A 22,724-nucleotide genomic window follows, 5' to 3' on the forward strand; every position below is an offset into this window, starting at 1 on the left:
TTAATAAAATAAAATCGCATATGTTTGTCTTGTGATAATAACGAATCAATTTAATTGGTTAGTTTATAAGATAGTCAAATTCTATGTTTTGGGTTCGATTTCTTGGTTCAGACAAATACATTATTCGGGAATTCTAGAAATTCCAAGCAGCGATCTGAAATTAGGTAGTTGGTTACACTCCCAAGCCACTCCCTCCGATCATGTCAGATTATCGTAATATTGGAGTATGAGATTAAAAAAGAGAGTGCATCTATGTTAATGCACACACATGTCAAATTTCATTTTATTTAATTACTTGTATTTATAGTGGATCGATGGCTGGGAGTTGAACGGGCAAGTCTGGCCAGCGGATTCCTGGGACGACGACAGGGTTGTAGAGTCGTGCGACACTCGACCACAACGCAAGCTTGTGTCCCGACAGAACGCAGCGCTAGTCCAGTACAGGGTACCGGCTCGTGGAAAAGGATTTGCGATAACGATACGACATTTGAGAAATGCAAGACGTAAGTTGTCTATACGTTTTGTTTCATAGAAGTATAAATCGATAAAACACTTCACTACTTATTGAAATATATTGTGATTAGTCTATTTGTTGTTAGTTATGTCTCAGAATTTCTTAATACATTTTATGTATTAAATGGTTTTAATCCCTAATTGTAAGCACTTACCTAAACTGCGAATAATCATAAGCGGCACTATTCAGATACTCCAAATTTATACTCATATCTTTATAATATATAATTTTGAATATTTAATAATATTTGTAGGAATATTTCAGAAGGATAAATAAAATCTAAAGATGAAATAATCTTGAAACTTGAGTTTGATGTTATAAACACTTATTATTGTCATGTAACTTGTAATGAAATGAATTAAATATATATAAAAGTGTTCCCAGTTCGCAATTTAAGTGATTTGTAATGTCTGTATGTTTTTATGTTATGTAATAATCATTATTCGTTATGGTTTTTTAACGAAAAACAACGAGTTAATGAAATATACATAATTTTATTATTTTAAAACGTTTAATTACGTTTTAATATGAAAAAAAAAATATATTTATTATTATATGTTTTAGGAAAAATGTTGCGATCTCTTATGTCAATTAGTTTCCTAAACACTGCTTTTTAATTTTGACTCATAATCATAACATTAAATTTGATTGACTATTTTAAGAGTTTATTTAACTTTTTATCGACTTTTTATCTCATCACATATTACTGTTTACCTATTGTATAATCCAGCCCAAGCACAAAGGTAGCTAAAAGTATGCATTATGCAGGCTTTTCGACGCCCGCTTGCCTTTATATTCGTTACATTGCGTCACAAGTCATTACCAGTGTTTTTTTTTAATTAGGTTCCTTTAACTATAATTAAGTCTGCACTTGAATATTTATACTTACATGACATGCAAATATACTTAACTAGTTGCCCGTCCTGTAACGTCAACGTTAGAATAAGGGTTTATATGAAAATATTCTGTCGTAATAAATAATATTATAACTGGTTTACGTGGCGCACTCCGCTCTCCGCGAGCTCAAAGTGAGCATGTTTTTTTTCGACATTTTCAACAGCGTCATATTTCAGCAAGTTTACGCATAACCCAATTAATTAAACACTTAAACCCTCATGAATCCGTGACTACCTCACTAATAAAAATCCGAATGATTTCATTGTAGTTTTTGATTTTATCGCTTTCACAGACAAACAGACGGTTGTGACGGAAAGACAGTATGTGGAAAGACAGTGATATGTAGTGATATAGTTTTTAGTTCGGGTGAAATAAACAGTTATTTATAAAATAATTATAATATTTTATAGAAAAAAAATCTGGTACCCAATTACTGCGTAACCTATCGAGTCCAAACCATATAACCCAATCAAAAGCACATAAAAAATCTTCCAAATCACTCGAGCTGTTAAGGAGGAGTTCAATGATATGTATATCATTGAACCTGTACACCTGTAAAGAAGAATTATTTCTATAGAGATTTTATTGTACATTAGAATCAACGCGAACATAAATAAACAAAATTTTGTACAAACGGTCTTATCGTTGGTAAACGATCTCTTTTAGGCAACAGTTATCATTTAGCACGTTTGCTAGTTTAACACATATTATATAAATATTAGAAAAGTAATTTTATCACACTAGAATAATAGTCTCGAGCCATTATTTTAAAACGATGTTGATTTTATTCCCCTTATCTATGTGGAATAAAATGAAAATAATAACACAATTTAAGTATCACAATATAATACTTCCATGTGTGTATTTTATAATATCTTTTTTATTGTCTTTACTCTTGTAGCAATCGGTTTTACATAATAAAACACGGCGACAACTTAACGTGGAGGGGCGCGCCTTTGTAAGTGAATAATTCTATACTGTAGTAGACAAAGTACTACCGATAAAGAACCCTTAGAATTTGCATAATCTATACGCTCTGCAACCAATGATATAATCATTACGTAAACGATATCGTACTTTAGAATTTACTTGGTGGTAGGGCTTTTTGCAAGCCCTTCTGGGAAGATACTACCCACTCTTCAGATATTCTACCGTCAAACAGCAGTACTCAATATTGTTGTATTCCTGTCTGAAAGATGGGAGACACCTTAGTTTCCAAGGATACTGGCTCATTCGCGATGAAAGAAATAGTCATTTCATATAACGCTATCGCTATGGTCGGTGGTGACCACTTACCATCAGGTGGCCCATATATTTCACGCATATATATAAAATTATTATTTTTTATACACAATCAAATCTTTTTCCTTGAAAAAATTAATATCGGATTTGTATCGTGATACTATCGAAGTTTATTCATCTCTAAGATATTAAACAATATCGATGAAAATAAAAATAAAACAAACGAATGAAAACAATTGTAAATACAACTAAAATATATTTCACTTAAGCCAAATCGAGTTTGCAATGGGTTTTTTTTATCAAGTGAAACGTTCAATAAACCGAGCAAATTTCACTCTAAATTCTACCACGAATTTATTTTAACGTTTCGTAGCTCAATGCACAAATAGAATTGGAAGCAATGGAAACGGAAAATGTATACTCGAATTTAAAATGGATTTATTTATATAAATCTACTAGTTATCGACCGCGATTTCGCTCACGTTTTAGTCACGTCAACTGTATATGGATTATAAAAAGGAACCTATATGCTTCCTTAGAGTTTAAGCTGCTTCGTCTAATGTTTCGTCAAATTTAGTTCAGTGGCTTAGCCGTGAAAGCGTAACAGACGGATAGACAGATAGACAGACAGAGTTACTTTTACATTCGTAATATTATTATTTATAAACGAAGAAGAAAATAAAATAGTACAATGATGAATATTAAAGTAAATGTGTAAACGATCGCATCTAAAACGAATTTAAAATTCAATACGAAAATTAAAGGAACGAACCGTTCACCTCAATTTTGCTTCCTAAATTATTTTTTCATAAAGATCTTAATAATAAATAATAGACGTCAATCGTAAGTCATATTAAAATTAATGGCGGTGTTACGATTTCAATAAAGATAATCTTGTTATTTTATTATTTTCAGACACATTGTATAAATCATAAAGTCTAAGTATTTAAGTAATTAATCATTTTAATTGACGGTGAGTAAAATTCCGATGCCACAACTGGACCACAACACGGGAAGGGTTATGGATGCGTTACGTTGACATAATCTCGTAGCCACTCGGAACCGTACTGAAGACGGCCATTAAAGTGGTTTAAGTGGTTGGGAATCCCACGTAATCCGAATCCCTCCCAAAAAGGGTCTCAGAGCTTTTTGAAGAAAACGAGTATTGTTGTATACTTATATTTATGATGTAACGCTCTCCAATAAATAACATCATTTACGGTGCACGTAGAGTTAAGTTTATTTACTTTAAGAGCGTGTACTATCGAACTCTTTATTATAGGAATATATAGAAAATGCGGTCATTTTATTCTTATGTCTATAGAATCTTCATGCAAACAAACTTTACAAGTATGGCTCGGTTGTTTGAACAAGGCTTGACTGGTTTTATTGACCACACTGACTTTTTTTAAACCACGGATCTTTAACATTGCTAGGCACATAAATCTAAATAAAAAATATCTTGTGTGTTTCCTCTTTTTACAATAATATACAAGATTATATTAACGATAAAAAAAGGCGTAGAGTTAGTATTTGTTGATTTCTAGGTGGGATATACATAGATTTATTTTATTGACATACTCTGCAATAAAAATGGGAAAAGATTAACCACTGAGTTTCTTGGCGATTCTTCTCGGTAGAATATACTTTCTGAACCAATGGTTGCTACACATTTAATTCAACGCTATAATATAACGATTAAAAGTGCTTTTATGATACTTGAATTAGGAATATTTTCATTTTGAATAAACTTATACAATACGTCAGTTTATACGAAAAATACTTTCTAAACAAAACAAATAATTATTTATTAAAATCTGACATTATTTATTTATTAAAAAAACCCAAAAAATACCAAGTAAAATCATCGTTATCATAATCTTTATAAAAGGACGTATCTGCAATACATCAATGGAGTAAGTTTGTAATGGGTTTTTGTCATGCATAATTAGTGACTGATAATTAAATTCCGTTTTAATCTAACTTTTGGACTACAATTGGCACAGACTTTAAGAAAAAACCTCAACCTTAATACAGACAATAGGTACAAACTACATAGCTACTAAAACCTCATTCAATCTGTCTAATCAGGAATAATATATTAAATTGAAATAATTAATTTATTTATTAATAGTTGATGGATTTTATAAGAGAGTAGTTAATGAGTTCCGATTTGATTCTCTTCGGTATATACATTTAAAGCCAGAGGCAACTTTTCATTTAATAAATCTCGTTAAATAACTACTCCAAAGTTTGTTTTTAATTATGCGTGTAGTACGATTTTGTATGAAATATGTTTTTTTAAAGTATAGCGTATTTTATTAGCTTGCAATCAGATGCTGTTCGGGACAGAAGGCGTGTACACGTTGCGTAATCATGGAGAAACTGGGAATTGTTCAATGATCGCCGTATCTCCAGCCAGCGTCCGTGTCCTGGACCTCAACGTGGGTCAGTCTATTAAAAGAGGAACTCTACTGGATGTTGAAACAGGGACGATTTCTCATGTAAGTATTCTTAAAGAATTCCATAAATATTATAAATCATTTGAAATATTTTTTCATGTTTCCTTTTTTTATTTAAATTTAGAATGTAAAAATCCAAAAGTGTTATAATCTCTTATAATTATATTTCTATTGGCTTGAGATAATAAATAACAAAATATTATAATAATTTACTGACACTCAACAAAACAATAAATCAGAACTATAAATAATAAATTTTATAATAAACTTTTTTTATGTCTTCATTAAGTTAGTTATCATATTTTAAAAACTAATCGTAAGTAAAATTAAAACAGACATTATTTTTTTTATTATTAAAATAGGTCGTATCTTTAAAATATTTAATTACTTAAATACCTGTGGCAGTCAAAGGAAAACAACTTTTGAATTTTTAAACTGCGCGCTGAATTTCCATTACCGAATAACTTTATGCCTGAGGGTACGTATTTTATCAAGTGAAATAAAATAATATAAAATTTCTTGTACATATACAACCTCTTTATATTTTTATTTTATAAAATACGTAAATGTACGAGCTTGGGCCTTCTGTGATGATAAGCGGTTGCCACAGCCCATAGACATGGAAGCTTTAAGAAATGTTAACCATTCCTTACATCGCCTATGCCACCTTGGGAACTTAGTGTTATGTTCCTTGTGCCTGTATCAATACGTAAATAAAATAATTTTAGTATTCAATACTAAAGGAATTTGAATTTAATAATATTACAAAAACACTTCGATTCCTTATTTAACTTTGTGAAATAATAATTTCATATTAATAAAATAAAAAGTATCTCTAACTTTGCGCTGAAGAAGCACCTCTATCTAAACATTGACTTACAAAATTTCATGCATATTAATCGAAATTTCAAAATAATAAGCGGTTCGACGAAATTAGATAACGAAAATGCGAATTTCGTTTCAGAATCCCGAAACCCATCATAATATTTATTATCATTACTTAATTTTATAAACACAATACAATACTGTGGTTGGTTTTGTGGCTATTTTCTATTTTTGGTTCAAAATTCGATATCTGCTTATAAAATACGAATACGAACTATACAAATAATGCAAATATTTGTATAGTTCGTGCGTGTTTTTCGAACACTACTCACACACAGTTTCGTAGCAACGATCGATAAGTGTACAATATATATTATTAATCATGACAAAGGATTATGTAATTTATTGCATAAAATACAAAACGAACGCAGCAATAAATAGCTTATTAACGTTATAATAAAATTAATGAAAGGGATTTCTTTCCGTAATACGCTTGAAAGGATTTAGAACCTTATTTATAATCCTACATTCATTACAAAACGGCTTAGCAGCTCGCCTTAATATAAAAATATTGTGTGTATTTTATACAAAATACTTTTATGACATAAAATATTAAGTTGTTCAAAAAAGAAAATTAAATCATGAGATTGATAATAATTAAATTTAAGTCTTAGATCTATTTTCATTAAATAAGTTGATCTAACAAAACTCTTGATTGGTTTACTTGAAGGTGTATTTTAAATCATTTTATAAAGGCAACGTCTAACGTTTCTATCCTAATTACTTGAGTTGAACTTCGATATCGTCTTCGCTATCGATATTGGTAAACGACACGACACATTCCTTGAGGCATTCATGACGATACGTGAAATCGTAATAAACAAACTCACTTCGCAATTACTATATTAATTAGGATAATCTGTCTATCGTAAAAATATCGAGAATTTATATAGCTGCTTATAGGTATGAACGTCTTAGAACAAATAATAATGTTTTTATATATTATAAGTGCTGTACTAAAACATAAACGGTTTGCACCCCGATCTTCGGTTAAAATACACGTGTTCTAGCCACAGGGATGTACGGTTTTATAAAATAACAATTTCAGAGTAGAGTAGACCTGTTTTTTTAAATAAAAAATATAATAATATTGTACGGCCTGGTGCTAAAAGGATCAATATCAATAACCCTTATTCATAATTGAAACATTGAACAGATGTTGCTTGTTTTATGTAACATATACCCTTTGCATAATATTGGTATTGGTAATGTTAAACTTATAATGTCTGAGCACATTTAATTCCTTTTTTAAATAATTTGGTTTAGAAGCAAAATGTGGTTTACATATTACTCAAATTTGTACTTGTACTCTTTTAGCATTAGGCCACATATTTATACAAGTGTGTACACTACAATACAGATAGAATTCAATCCCACGGTGTTATATTAAAATATCCTTCACGAATGCTATCGACGCCGTAAAACGTTTACATACGTATCCCAGCTTGAATTCATTAACCCGTGTTTACACTGTCCGTTTGTCCAGTGCACAAAGCGTGGCCTCGTGGACTACGCGGATATTGGGGGAGCCAGCGGCCTCGACCACACCAAAATGGAGATCTACGACAGTATATGCGGTCTCAACTCGAATGAAGGTAACTGAATAATTACGCTTACCTTGCTAGGTACTATTCATTCATAAATATATCATTTCAATTATAAATGTTAAGAAATTAAATGTTCCAATGCTGGTGTATAAGTCCTCCTCTCATTTTTGAAAAGAACCGGACTTAAAGTTTGATGCACCACGCTATGACAAATTATCTTTATATCATTTTTTATTTTTTAATTATTGTCTAATTTAAATCAAGTAAGATTCTAAATACTGATATCACCTTTTTCTAATTTGTCTAAATCGAATTACCTGTGGTATAAAATGTCTGTCTAACTCTTAATTAAGAGTGACCGAATTCTTTAGACAATATCATCAGAAGTAATAGGCATTTTACCGCTCCAGTTAACTAATAAAGTCCTCATACCTTTTAACTCAATAACAAGAATGTCCATTCACAGAAAGGTTCATAGAATTAAACTTAATTATCTTATACAACTTAATTAGTCACAGCATATAGAACGGAATAGAATATTTTTATATTAAATTTTATCTATCTTATCTAGACTCTATAAGATATAGAATAGATGATTCTGTTATTAAGGTCAACGTAACTTCTACTGAATGAATTGTGATAGAACTCGTCATGTTAATAGTTACTTTACTTTATAAGTCTGTATTTCAGAAGTCAATGAAAATCGCACCAAGATCTATTTTAATTACTTCTACTATAATGTTTCTATAATATTCTTTTTATTTATTTACCTGAGATTTACACATAACATTTTTACAACAAAAAAACTCAACATCTATCTATATACGTAAATAAAATTTAAATGGCTGATTTATATTTATTTTCATTTGTCTGTCGGATTGTTTATTTCAATCAAAACGGGTAAAAATTATAGTAGGTACATATATTCACGTACAGTATGACGTTTTTATGATTTCATGATATGATACAAATTTACACGTTACGTCACCGGGCTGAACTAATTATCAAATAATATAGTATTGATTTGATATTAATAATGCTAATGAGAATTATACGTTATGCGTTTGATAACTGGTAAACTAATTTATAAATGTTTATTTAAATAAATTATGAATTTGGGTGGAATTGTTATCGCCCTAGTACAATATCGCAGTTTACACTTGCACCTCTTTCTCCCTTATGGGTGTGTGTGTATTGTGAGAACTAATTACGAAATTTTCTCCATTTTTTTCTTATCACTGAATTAACGACACAGCAACACAACATCTGCTTATGAATTCACGGCAGGCGCTTCGATAATAATTTTCCGATAGGTATTGTTAATTTTTTTCATTCTTATTTTTACGTCAAATTATCCATTAATAAACAAATGTCACGTAAATTTTATAATTAAATTTTATTAAGGTATTTAACATTGATATATTAATAAGAAAATTTTATTTTATGATTGAATTATTACGTAAAATCTTAAATAAATGAATAAGGCTAAAAACCGAATTATATTAGATCCATATTAGAGTTCTTTTATTAAGAAATAAAACCATATACAAAATAATATTGTTTACTGGCGACATTCGAAATCGTACCAACAGCTGTTCTCATTCATAAACTTACCATATTAAAAATATGGACAAAGAAATCCGTAACATTTTCCTACATTCAGATTTGCGAACATCTTGAAGGAATATTTCAATTATTATTCCTTTCTTCTCCAACCAATATGAACGCGAAGTACTGCGTAGTTTTGACAATCTTGTCACGAAGTTATAATGACACGAAATGTGTAAAAGGGCTCACTTTAATGGGAAAAAGGATCATAAAATAATATCTAAGTGTAAAAGTATGGTACTTTTTTACGCGACTTCTGTTAGGCCATGGCTTTAAGGCTTAAAATTGATTCCATCGATCTGATCCAATATTAGTTTGAAAATTTCTTCTGACGCCTCAGATTATAAGACAAAAGACAAATGGACTGTACGGAACATTCAAGAGAAGCAACAAAATCAAAAGCAATTACAAAGTCATGTAGAACGAAATCACGCGTATTTTTGTTAATACGTCAAAGTATTTATTGGTTAACTAATTTTTTTTTTAATTATTACACACAACACAGGGATTTAGTATTAAGTATTGATTTTGTATTCGCTTTTGTGTAAACAACGCGATGTTTTCTTTTAAAGCTAGGAAGTAACATTGGAAGCTGTCACAAGACAAGTCAATCCACATTTTCCGGCAAAATATAACTTCTTAGTCCTCGTTTTGGTTCCAAGCTCGTATGTTATATTTGAGAACAATTTGTTAGATATACCAACCACTTTTATACACATATTATGTTACGCAACAAACCATAAATATTTTATCGGCATCGTTAGATGCAGTCAAAATATTTAAAAGATCATATAAATTTTTGACAGCAATATAATTCAGTGCTTTGATAGATATATTATTATATGAAAGGGGGTAAAGTAAACGAACGTTTTATTGATACATTTTTAATATTACTCTTGATAAGATTATATTGGCTGTCTTGTAAGACATTATTGGTGCAATGTAAAGATGAAAGAGTCGAAGAAAAGCAGTTCGACTTTCTTGTTTAACGTCTATACTAGTTTAAAAAACACTTATTTATTATTATAAGATATATTAATTTCAATCATATTGTGTATTAATGTCAATAATGTATTTTTTATGCTCCTAGCATTAATTTACTTTGTGGCTTAACTAACTGGCTTTGTGCAAGCCCGTCTGGTCAAAGTACTATCCACTTATTATATACTCTACCGCCAAGCAGCAGTACTCAGTATTGTTGTGTTCCGTTTTGAAGGGTGAGTGACCCAGTGTAACTCCAGGCACAAGGGACATAACATCTTATTTCCAAGGTTCGCGGTGCATTAGCGATGTAAGGATTAATATTTCTTACATCGAATGTCTGTGGACGATGGTGACCGCTTACCATCAGGTGGCCCTAGTGCTCGTCCGCCTACCTATTTAATAAAAAAATTAAATAACGAGAACTCATTGAAAAATGCATTACTGCATACATTTTATGACAAGACAATATAAAATGAAATTCTCAAATTTTGTAATAAAGAAAACAAGTCTGCGCAGATTTGTAGAGTTTAAAGGATAAAAGACAATTTCACTAAAACTAAAATAGAATATAAACGAAATTTTATTATATTTGTCAAAGTTCAAGTTTTCTTGCCTCTAAAAGCTTGCAAATCGAATCAACTCGAATAAGATTAGAACTCGTTGTGCATAATAATTGCATGTCGTTATTGACAAGTCGCGTCTTGGCTAAAATCGGTTGACGTTACTTGAATAAATTTGTTCAACGATAAAGTGCTATTTTTTAAATATCGTAATTATTTTATTGGGAAAAAGGAACATTGTATCAAATTTAATAGATGATTTCCAGGCTTATTTTTTTCATAAAAAAGTAAGTGGTAAATGAAACATCATTTAGTATACTATAAATAATTTCAATGATCCACAGCCATGTTTGATTCATATCGAGCAAAATAATTTTTCAGAATAGATCACTTAACATAAGACGTTTAAACTTCGATGAATGTGTCATTGAAAATTAATAATATTAATATGTATACTAATATTATAAATGCAAAAGTAAGTCTGTCTGTCTGTCGGTTACTTGAATCCCAAGAAGAACCCCATGAAGGACATGAGCTACTTTTTATGCATATCACCTGACAACCAACACCTTTAAATTTAATGTATATTTCATAAAATATTTGCACAATTTTTTTGGTAATTTACACATCAAGCCAACAATGCTATTCTGCAAGAACTCACTTCGTATCTCACTCGTGAAATGTTGGAAACCGAAATACGGTTAAAAGACATTTTGATGCGTATCCTTTAATAATGTTATAAGTTATTTTTTGATATGATGTCTATGTTCTGTTCAGTAGTTAGTATCGTTTTTTTTTTTTTATAACAGAATAGCTTCTACTGGTAATAATTTAAAATGAGCAATGAAAATGAAAGCATTCGAAATTTGATTTGAAGCGTTAAATTCGCAATACTAGGACACAATGAGGATGGTATGCGTGGAAATGAATTTCAAACGGCTTTCTGTTATACAAACATTCACACAAACTCTGTAGCGGATACTTACTGTTCGATTGGAATGCAATCCAATGCATTATCAAAAACGAGAAGTAGATATTTAATTATTTACATATTCCACGTACTGTGACTTAAGATGTGATTCGTTATTATTGGTGATGGTCAAGGATTGGTTGATTAATAAAAACATACCAGTGAAATCGTCTATAGCTTGTATTAAAAAGTGTACTTGGAAAAAAAACGTTTCTTGTTCGAAGCAATTCAAAATAAGAATATTATAGCATAAATAATAAAAAAAAATAGTTAATTACGCTTGTTGTTGTAAACAACTGTTTGTTGCGTGTAGGGGATGTCAAAATTTATTGGAACCGTTGTACAGTTAACGGATCGTTACTCGTTACTCAGAAAAGATTGGTTGCAGATGTATAATTATGATTCAATAAATATAGGAAACGAGCGTTAATCAAATTTATCTATTATGAGAATGTGTGATACAAATTAAAATAGATTAATTAGGTTTGTAATGTAATTAGTAAAAAGAAATTAACAGAAATAAAGCATAATATCTAAGCGTTGAAATTCATTTTAGAAAGAGATTTAGTCATTTTTATCTGTCAATAGCGCCATTTCATTTCAGCAGCGACCTTCGAAAGACCTTTGAATATGTATAAAATTATAAATCAATCATTGAAATATATTTATTTTGTTTCAGCTCATCGTCCCATGCTGATCGCGTGTGAAGATACGGTTATACGACTCGTATCCAGCGGACGATATCAAAATTCAATTACCCTGGCATTTTCACCCCTCCCCCTGGAACACTACGAACATGCTGATTTAATCTGCGGTATCAATGAAATTTAAATAAATTTATTACCTTGGACATCGATTTGCGGCTCTGGCGATTCGACAGATGTTCTTGGCTTTTGATTTTTTCTATAGAAGTCATGTCTAAGTACGATGAGTATTATTTGTCGATAAAGTTTTATAGGTATTAGACTTGTAACGACAATCTCGGTTTCAACGGTTAACTAAACTTTATGTTTATTATCAGTGCGTGATTATAAAAAAAAACATAATGTTGTAAACTTTATTGTAAAAGTCTTAACAAATATCTAACCGGACTTTGTTGTGGAATCCCATTAATTTTATAATAAGAACACGTCATGTATATGCTAATAATAAATTATAAATAATTTCAGTTGAAATTCAATTGTATCGATTTATGTTACCGATTATTTACATCACTGATAAATCGATTATATCCGAATAAACGTTACAAGCGTAGTTGGTATCTTAAGCTTAATATATATGTAAACGTTTTAAAGTAAACTTCAAAGTAGGGATAGTATACCAAGAAATACTAAATGTTTACTCATATAATGTACTTCAGAAGTAAATGTAGAAGCTATATCTAGTCAATCGGTAAAAACGGGTAGTTACTTCCCAACCGCCAAATAAATAAGGTAGTTTATTTCATAATTGTTTAGTTTTAAATTTTAAACAAATATATATGAAATTATTATGTTTCGAATGAGATTTGTTTTTTATTTTATCCCATCACTGTTTCAATACACACAACCTATTTTGATAAAGTAATTCTTATATAAAGCTCAATTATAATTTATTAACAATTCTCAACACCATGACTAACTAATAAATTATTTGAAACAAAAATTAATTAAATATAATAATGTCGTTTAAACTAAACTAAGTAATACAGCTTGTTTGAAACGCCGTATCATAATTATGAATAAAAATACTTATTACAATTTAATTTTATAGAATATTTTTTATTAATAAAAATAAATGCTTTTAATATTCTTAGTGGATTATATCATTCTACAGTAAAAAAAAAACTGCTTACATAATCATTATTCTAATAAAAAGGAGACTTTTTTGTAACACCTACTTGTAACAACAACTAAACCTATATTACATAAAACTGATAACAGAAGGTTTTCGTATACTGACGTAACAAAACGCACTCGTCCCGTCAATGACAATTAAAATGTATATTCGTAAATGAATATAAATACGTAATTATAAAATATTTTTGCTTTATTAACACAGCGAGGTAGCGCTGTACTTCGGAGGGCTATCGTGAGGTTCCAGACTCGTATTCCGGGTAAAATACGTACAAAGTGCTTTTGGCTTCAAAAAACTCATAAAACTGTTGATTCCACATGATCTCATAAACAGTATTTTCGAAGTAGCATCACACGTTATTTTGAAAGAGATAAAGATTTTATCTATGAATGTGCATTCGTTGACATTGTGCACATAAAAAAAACGCACTCGTCACGTTAATGACAATTAAAATGTATATTCGTAAATGAATATAAATAATATTATTCTTGCCGGTTTTTTTGGGTGGAACCTACATATAGTAAGCTAGATTCGATAATTTTTAAATAAAAAAGTACAAATTCATAAAAGTTTCTCTGATTAATTCTGAAAAAATTGTAATGAACTTATCTTTGATTAACAGTAAAACAGCATACTTAAGACAATATTTTTAGTACTTTAATTTAATATACATAGCTATGTTACTAGACAGGACTATTAATCTAATACTGTTTGACTATTTATATTTCTTTCTCTGATATTGTAAGGGTACTTTTTTCTAAATTATAAAAATAATTTTAAAATGAAACCAGAATTTTAATTAAAATTTATTGAATAATTGTCTGAATAAAGATATGTTATTTGATATTTAAAGCAAACCATTATAACTATAGTCTAAAATATTCAGATAAAAATATTTGCTTTACTACAGTGAAATTTATCATCATAACAATGTACAGTGATCTCCATATAAAGTAAAAAAAACAGCACGTAAATGACCCACAGTTTGACCAATCTTGACTCACCTTAGAGATTGCTTAGGAGTTATTCCAGCGCAATGCTTCGCTGCTATTGGTGTATTTTCAAAATTGGCAAAATTTCTTACAATACATGCACGCTTACTCACGATGATTTCCTTCACGGCTATGAGATTTATTTTTGTAAATGTGATTTTAGCACAAATTAGGGACACGAAAACTTACTGGAAAATCGTATTTCAAGTCGCAATGAATGATTAAAATTCAAGAATAATATTTATTTTAACTCTACCGTGTATTTATTTGTAATACAGATTTTACAGAAACAATGATTATTCATTTTTTTTTTAAATAAACTTCGAGTAAAATTTGTACCGAATAAAATAGTATATTTGCAACATTATTTGCAGATCACTGTACATGACGTACAATAATATCGGATTTAATTTAATTTATTATTTTAAATGTTCTAATAAATAAATATAGATGATTATTTTAACAGATATTTCTAAAGCGTAGCACACAATATTGAAATCCAAAATTATTAACAGATATTGTCAATGTCATTTGCATTTCAGTTTTAATAGGTATTTTATGAGTAAGTGCACACCTATATGTATACATTACATAGCACCTAATTTTTAAGCAATACCTACCAGATTTCGAAACAGTAAACTTGAATTTATATTATAACATTCGAAATTATATTATTATGATATTACGGATGATAGAATCAGAGTTCATTTCTGAACGGACAATTAGATAGCTGAGAGATGATTGGTTGCCTATATTATATTAGATAGTTTTGAAATTTACCTAATGATCTGGATATAATAGTTTCATTATTTTACATGTTTATGTTATTAAAACAGTTAGTGTAAAATGTCGTCAATAGATGGGGTTAGTAGGTCTTTAAATCGCGCTATAATTGTCTTAGGTTATTATTTTAAGTATATCGTAATTCATAAAATGTTTCATTCTTCGTCAGTTAATCAGTTGTTATCCAATGAAGCTTATTCAATGATTAACTTACGGAAAATCATTTTGACTCTATTTCGTCTAAAAAAATACTTTGTATTAGTGTAACTGGTAAAAACTACTAAACTAATACAAGACAAGTCTATACTGACACTGACGATTTTGTTCATTATAAATGAATACAAAGATACATTATTAATAATTATAATAAATCTATTCGAAATATGAATTTGAAAGAGTTATTTATTATTGATCCTCGTATTTCTTTAAAGTTTTCATCTCAACATTTTCCTGTAAAGCTGACAAACATACTAAGAGTTTTAATGACTCATTTGTCTTAAGTCTATCAGCCGTAATATCATAATTTAAACAATATATATTTACAGTTCAATTTTACATAAAAAATAAAGAAGGATCTATATTAGATATAACAAGTTTACATTAACATAACGTCGGAAAATCAAACGATATGTTCTCTACACATTCTGTCATTATACAAATCTTTCTTAAACATTCAGTATTATTTGATTTATAAGTTCTTTGCATGTTTATAAATTAAAAAAAAAAATAACGGAATGTTTTTACCAAACCGATTTCAATATAGACCTTCTGAGTACAAATTTAGCGTAAAAAGAAACGTTGAAAACGTCAATGCCATAGTGTTTTGAATGTATCGTAATATTTATGATACGTATATAATGTAATGACAGTCTTTTCCGCCGCATTCCTTTTCACTTTCGCATATCTTATCAAATTCCATATAAATACATCACATGGAAAGTAATTAGTATAATTTTATATATTTTTATAATCAAATTTAAAAAAAATAATACATATCAATACAATCTATTTCAACAGCGTTACTATATAATAAATTTGAATAATGTTCTTATTTTATTGCTTTTTAATTTTTTTTTTAAATAACTTCACTGTTTTTTTTATGTGATATATCGTTTCATTTTTTTCTAATATTACGAGTATAAAACGTCACAGGTGCTGTCACGAGCAAGCTCGTACAATCGCATTTAAAATCCACATAGATAATATACAAATATTATATATCCGAAATATAGTAAAACATACCAATGAAATCGGAAATTAAATTACATTTTTTTTTATCTTGATTTTAAACTTCAATCATCATTATGCCGAATCATTGCGTTCACGAAAAATCTCATTTCACAGCTCTAAATATTTTTACAGGAAAACATTTTATTATTTAATATTATACCGTTGTTAATAAAACATCCTGTGTAATTATCATATAGTAACGTCATCGAGTCCATATTCAATAAAGTGACAGTTAGTTCGAGATTGCAGTTGCAGCGCTCAGTTTATTCGTAAGCCGATCTAACACAATATCAAACATCAATTCTTGCGTAACACATAAAAGCTTACACAATTAACATTTAAACATTTAATTTCTAACAAAGAGTACTTTCTCTAAGGAACTACACATTTATTTACCGAGGATTATGTTTCGAATAACTAAGAAGGATTATCTGAACTCTTATAAATAGAATGATTAATTGATATTACAGTACTATTAATGTTTTAATTTAAAAAAATATATATATATTATAATTCAAATAAATATTTTATATGAAATAAGTCATAATATTATATGAGATTTTTATTATCTACAACATTCTTAATATTTTTTTTTATATTTAAAATTTATATAATATACTAAAATATGTCTAAATTTTACACTGAAGTGGAAATACCACTAAAATTGTGTGAAAACATAATTATTTAATGAACAATTTCAACATAGTATTATAACATATAATACAAACGATAATACGAGATACTAATCAAAATCACATTTAATCTAACAGATATATTTCTTAAAATATCAACGAAGATTAATTATAATTATTATTCACAACTTTAATAATAATTAGGATGATAATTATTTTAATGGTGGTTAGAGACGCAGATTTAGTTTTAGGCCCGAATAAAATGAAACTAACGACGTTATAGAACTCTTTAAATTTTGTTAATTTAAACAAATTACTATTATTATGACATTTAAATTCGTTCATTGAAAAACAAAAAACTATGGAACCATGAAACCATTGATAGAATACATACTTGCTTTTTTTTTAAGTTTACATGGGACGTCCCTGGCGTTATTATTTTGTTTATTTAAAATCTGACGGTTTTAAATATTCAAAATTGGAATTTAATTTTGGAAATGAGTTTCTATATCGCAACTGTTTTTATTATTTTTTCAATGAATATTTTTAAATCAATCGCTGTTCCATTCAAAGCATGCTAAACGTAATCGCCTAGAACCTTCTAAAATCTATTTTTCTAATGATTCCGGTTATCGCTAAATATTATATTTCATTTATCACTTTACATCTTATTTTTAACTAATTAAAGCTATCCCATACAACTTCTCAAATTGTGCTTAATTCGACGAAAAAGCAAGATAGTGCGTCATTTATCTGAACTGTGTATAAATTGAGAAGGATAACATCCCTTGAAGTACCTATTTAGTGTTGGACAGATGCCTGTGTAAATTAACACTACGTGCTTATAAATTCTTAGTTATAACAATTTAGTGTATACTAAAGTGATCACTACCATATATTAACTAACAGCGACATTTAGTACGAATATTACAGTTGAATAAATTGATGGCAATACTAATTTTGAGCGCACATTAAAGATTTTTCTATCGACCTATAGTTTAGACGTTATCGAGCGATATTTCCGTATTGAATCACATTTGGAAATCGACTAAACTGTGAATGAAATAATCAATGTGCGGTTAGGGTAAATGGCACAATTCATTTGTGTGTAAAACCATTCATATAATATATATATAATACAATACATATTAAAATCGTTCAAGTTTAATTGACAACCACATATAAATATTTATTATCGCTAATGTTTTTCATTTTACAAATACCATGTTTAAAATTTTATTAAATTCATAAGATGATTTCATTTTAAAGCATTTTCATGCTGATTACGTCACTTTGACGGAAAAATACGTTCAATGCCATTATTAGTTATTGTATATAAAAAAAAAAGTTGAAATTTAATAAAAAGGTATACATAACATTCTATATATAATATTGTTGGGAATATAAATGTTTTATATTTATAAATAATACCACGATAAGATACAATTAGATCTGTTACTACATATACTAATTTGCACAGCGTTTATTTTGATATCCATTTACCATGTGATTTAGTATATTATTAACGATTACTAAGGTACTATATATACGTCCCATTATTGGTACATAGAAAAGTTTTATAATATTTAAAAGTTTATCGGGATATCGCGTCCTAAATGTAAGAAGGGTTATTTACAAAATATAGTATTATTTGTATGAAGTCATAAGAATTGGATTTCATAAGATACTCAAGTGGTACGAGCCGATAGCGTCCTAAATAGTAAATATATTGTTAAAAATTCGTCTCACATCGTACACACTTCTATACATATAATATAATATTCTAAAATTTCGCTCTAATATAGATATGTATCGTTTGCTATTAAAGCAGAGGCACACATTGATATGTATTGTGATAGCTTCAATGTTATGTTAAAGCTGAGCAACGCTTCAACAATTAAAGCCGATGTGTAAAAATTTTTTTTTTTTCTAATAAAACTAACACACACTTAACCGGTCTCAATAATATTTGACCAAGAACTAAACATATATCCAAGGATCTACAAATCTACTAGGTAGAGGAACATCGTGAAAACTAATCACATAAGCGGCTACTCCATTCTCTTACATAAGTAAATACAGAGATTATAAAATTATCTTTTTTATTTCTTACAATTAAATATTAGCCTGTTTCAACTGGACCGTGGAAGGAAACTAAAATTAACAGTACAGGTAATTAAATAATTCTGCAAATTGTTTTAAGAATGTCAATTGTTTTGATGCGTTAGAAGTAACTTAAGTCTAAGCGATATTATGTGATCTCCAATGTTTGCTTTTAAATAACGTTTTACATTAACGTGCGATCTGTGATAGATTAATTTATAGAGCCACCGTCGTCGCCAGAGCAGTGAGCAGGATGATGGGTAACGTGGTACCAGCGACGCTCGAATAGGGCCCGGTTACGGCACCATCACATGGAACATGTTCCAATTCTGAAAAAATAATATCATATTGTTAGGGTATAATTACATCAAAATATCATAGTAAATATCTATAAAAGTATTTTTGAATCGTCATGTTACTAACTACTAGATTTGAAAGAGATATTCAGAAAACTAAGTAGATTTGACAGAGAACCTTCAAGAAACTTAGTAGTGAATCTTTTTCATCAATTTACATAGCGTTTATTAAATACGAATAGTTGTTATTTACTCGCATGTAAACAAACAAATATGTTAATATAACATATTCACAGTTTTTTTATTATCAAGTAATAAGCAGCTTAATCAATATTTTTTGGTAATAAGTTTTAAATGTCTTAATAATAGAAGTTGAATCATTTTATATATAATTCAAATATACTCATTATTTGATTGAAGTCGAATTGAATACCAAAATAATGTTGTACTTAAATAAAAACTTATACACTCAAAGGTCGATTCAATGTTATTTAAAATTTAAGCTTCGAACTGGTTTAGCGAAGAATCGAAATTATACGTTTTTACTTAACATCACAGACTCAGTAATTTCGGCACAGCAAAAAAAAGTTCGTACCGACAATTTTATGTCGTCGACCGGTTCTGTGCCTTTGAAGAATTTATATTAACTATTGAAGATACGACCTTTTATAATGTTGAGATCGAAATTGCGATTCAACGGGGAAATGCTGCTAGCATTCTTGTCACCGTTCCACGCTATCAGGATTCGTACAGTAACTATTTTTAATGCATATTTGTATATATTTAAGGCTATATGTTAATTGTTATACAAATAAGGTGGTTCAATAAAAGTTTATTGCGTGTTTTAAGTTAAGTATTGATAAAACCCTTTCCGTTTTCATTGAAATTAAAATAAAGAAAATAGCATTGATTTACTAAGCACCGCCTGAACAATATTTATAGCTAAAGGTATGAATTTAATATAAATTAAAACAATTAAAAATAATAATTAACATTTCTATTATTTCTTCTAGACTTGTAGCTTTTAGTTTTATGACCACTGATTATTTTATTTTATTTGTATGTTTTTCTTTAACATTTAATTAAAATTTATAACAAAAGAACAATTATAAAGGCTAGTAAATATTTCATTCCTTAATAAAACGAAATTAGTATTAAAACAAAATAATAAACGCTGTTGTCTAAACTTTATATTATAAATTAGTAAATAAACTCAATAAAATGATAGTTGTAACAAAAATCGTATAGCGAAAACTTGCCCTAACATTATCTCTATCGAATTTATCAATTCCAAGCTGCATTATTACCATTAAGCTTGTTCAGGAAGTCGTTCCAGAAAGCGCAGGCGGAGGCTCGGGGTCCGCGTGGTCCGGCCGGGCCGCTTGGACCGTCAGCTGTATACGTATAGTAGTGGGGCGACGACCGCGAGTACAACGGCCATTTCTCGTCGGGCTTGTGCGGTTTCCTGCAATATTATAATACTATTTACTACAACAACTCTGAGAGAAACCTGTTATATTGTATGAAGTAATCGACTCATTACCTTTAATGTCTTGTTAATTTCGTTGATATATTAAATGTAATCGCAAACATCATTGTTTTAATAATGTTATTTTTTTTATTACATATATTTGTAAACTTAAGATATATAAATAACAAAAAGTTATTCACAAAATATATGTATATAAAATAAATAAGAAACAGTCATCACAAAAACCCTAGATAAATTTTAAGTAGGTATGTAAAATTAATAGTCCTGTCATTATTGACATTCGAAATCGAAAATTTAATTATAATTCCAAAAGTTTTCAAACTTCGGTCAAGTGAATGGTACATTGGGACGACAATAAATCTCATTTTGCAACCTTGTCCGCAGTCCGGAACATTGTTAAAATTGCAATTAAATTAATTTTTGCTGTATGGTCGTGAAAAAAATTCCAAAAGTTCTGCAAAATTGAGGACGTTTTCGATATAATATTTCATATCACGTATTAAATTTGCAACCAATCTAAGTGTACGGAACATTTTTTGTTATTGAAAATATATAACAAGAAAAAAATTTCAAAATAAAATATTTATGACCGAAAATATAGATACAACAATAAATATACTAAATATTAATGAATACTTATACATTTTATATTGAAGTATATAATATTATCTTTTAAATACGAAAATAAAATTATAATAACATTTTATACAACAAAATATATTTCTAAAAATAAAAAATAATTAAAACATATTTTGGAATAATTCCTTGATTAATTATATTATGCTGTTGCTTCTACGGCATGACATATAAGTTCTGTTAATTTTAGCGTTAATGTCACTTTGATTATACATTCAAAGTGACATTAACGCTAATTTAACCGATACAGGCGAGAGATCGTATGACAGGGGCAGTCAAAACGCGTCTGCGTTTCCCGTACACATTTATCTCCGTCTCATGTTCTAGTTGCATTAATTGGACGTCAGACACTACAAACCAAGTAGATTGGCCCTTGGTTTACGCATTTAAAGCGTAACTATTATGTTACGCCGTTTATTTATTTCAAAAGGTTAGTAGCTTAGTTATTATAGTAAGCTTAGTTGTAATAAGTTTTATCAATACCAATATTATAAAGGAACTATGTCTGTCTATCTGTTGCTGTTGCACTGAACCGAATTTGATTAAATTTGATATAAAGCGAGCTTAAACTCCAAGGAAGAACATAGGCTACTTTTTTGTGATTATCGCCTAATGACCAACCCGTAAAAGGCATTTGAAACTGCGAGCGATAACTAATTTGAAAGAATTTTCTTGTTATAATACCAACTAGATTTTTTTATATACCAATTTTTCATATGAAATTATTTAAAAAAAAGTATAATAGCGCTTCTCTGTGTTTGTAAATATAACTTGGAAAATAGCTCGTATAAGAAATCCGTATAGAAATTTGTAAATTATGGTACAAGCGTAAATAATTTTATTTATGATGACAATGATTATATAATAGATAATAATATTAAGTTTTATACGGCCCAGTCGTTCGACTCAGTTAAAGTGAATCTAATGAAAGATATCATGCTGTAGGCGTTAAAATGTCGTCTTCAATTTGTGGGGGCGTGAATAAAAAAATATATTTCTATATATATCGGCATCTTGAAACACAGAATAAATTTACAAACAATAGACTATCATAA

At 28.9% G+C, this 22,724-nt stretch overlaps 2 protein-coding genes across 3 annotated transcripts in view; one reads left to right on the top strand and one right to left on the bottom strand.

Moving 5' to 3' along the window:
* Positions 1 to 13,093, top strand: part of LOC125065210 (corticotropin-releasing factor-binding protein) — a 34,084-nt gene extending 20,991 nt beyond the window's left edge. Inside the window, exons 4-7 of the mRNA XM_047672713.1 lie at positions 308 to 503; positions 4,979 to 5,157; positions 7,487 to 7,595; positions 12,349 to 13,093. Of these exons, the coding sequence (XP_047528669.1) occupies positions 308 to 503; positions 4,979 to 5,157; positions 7,487 to 7,595; positions 12,349 to 12,500 (636 nt within the window). The 3' untranslated portion in view covers positions 12,501 to 13,093. The remainder of the gene's footprint in view (positions 1 to 307; positions 504 to 4,978; positions 5,158 to 7,486; positions 7,596 to 12,348) is intronic.
* A 4,504-nt stretch (positions 13,094 to 17,597) lies between these two features.
* The window catches only part of LOC125065075 (acetylcholinesterase-like), a 61,461-nt gene continuing 56,334 nt past the window's right edge, over positions 17,598 to 22,724 (bottom strand). For both annotated transcript variants that reach the window (XM_047672480.1, XM_047672479.1), the window contains exons 6-7: positions 20,849 to 21,006; positions 17,598 to 19,574 (exon numbers count right to left, since the gene is read on the bottom strand). In XM_047672480.1, the coding sequence (XP_047528436.1) occupies positions 19,462 to 19,574; positions 20,849 to 21,006 (271 nt within the window). In that variant the 3' untranslated portion in view covers positions 17,598 to 19,461. The remainder of the gene's footprint in view (positions 19,575 to 20,848; positions 21,007 to 22,724) is intronic.

The sequence above is a fragment of the Vanessa atalanta genome, chromosome 7 (assembly GCF_905147765.1).
Source record: "Vanessa atalanta chromosome 7, ilVanAtal1.2, whole genome shotgun sequence".
Classification (NCBI taxonomy): domain Eukaryota; kingdom Metazoa; phylum Arthropoda; class Insecta; order Lepidoptera; family Nymphalidae; genus Vanessa; species Vanessa atalanta.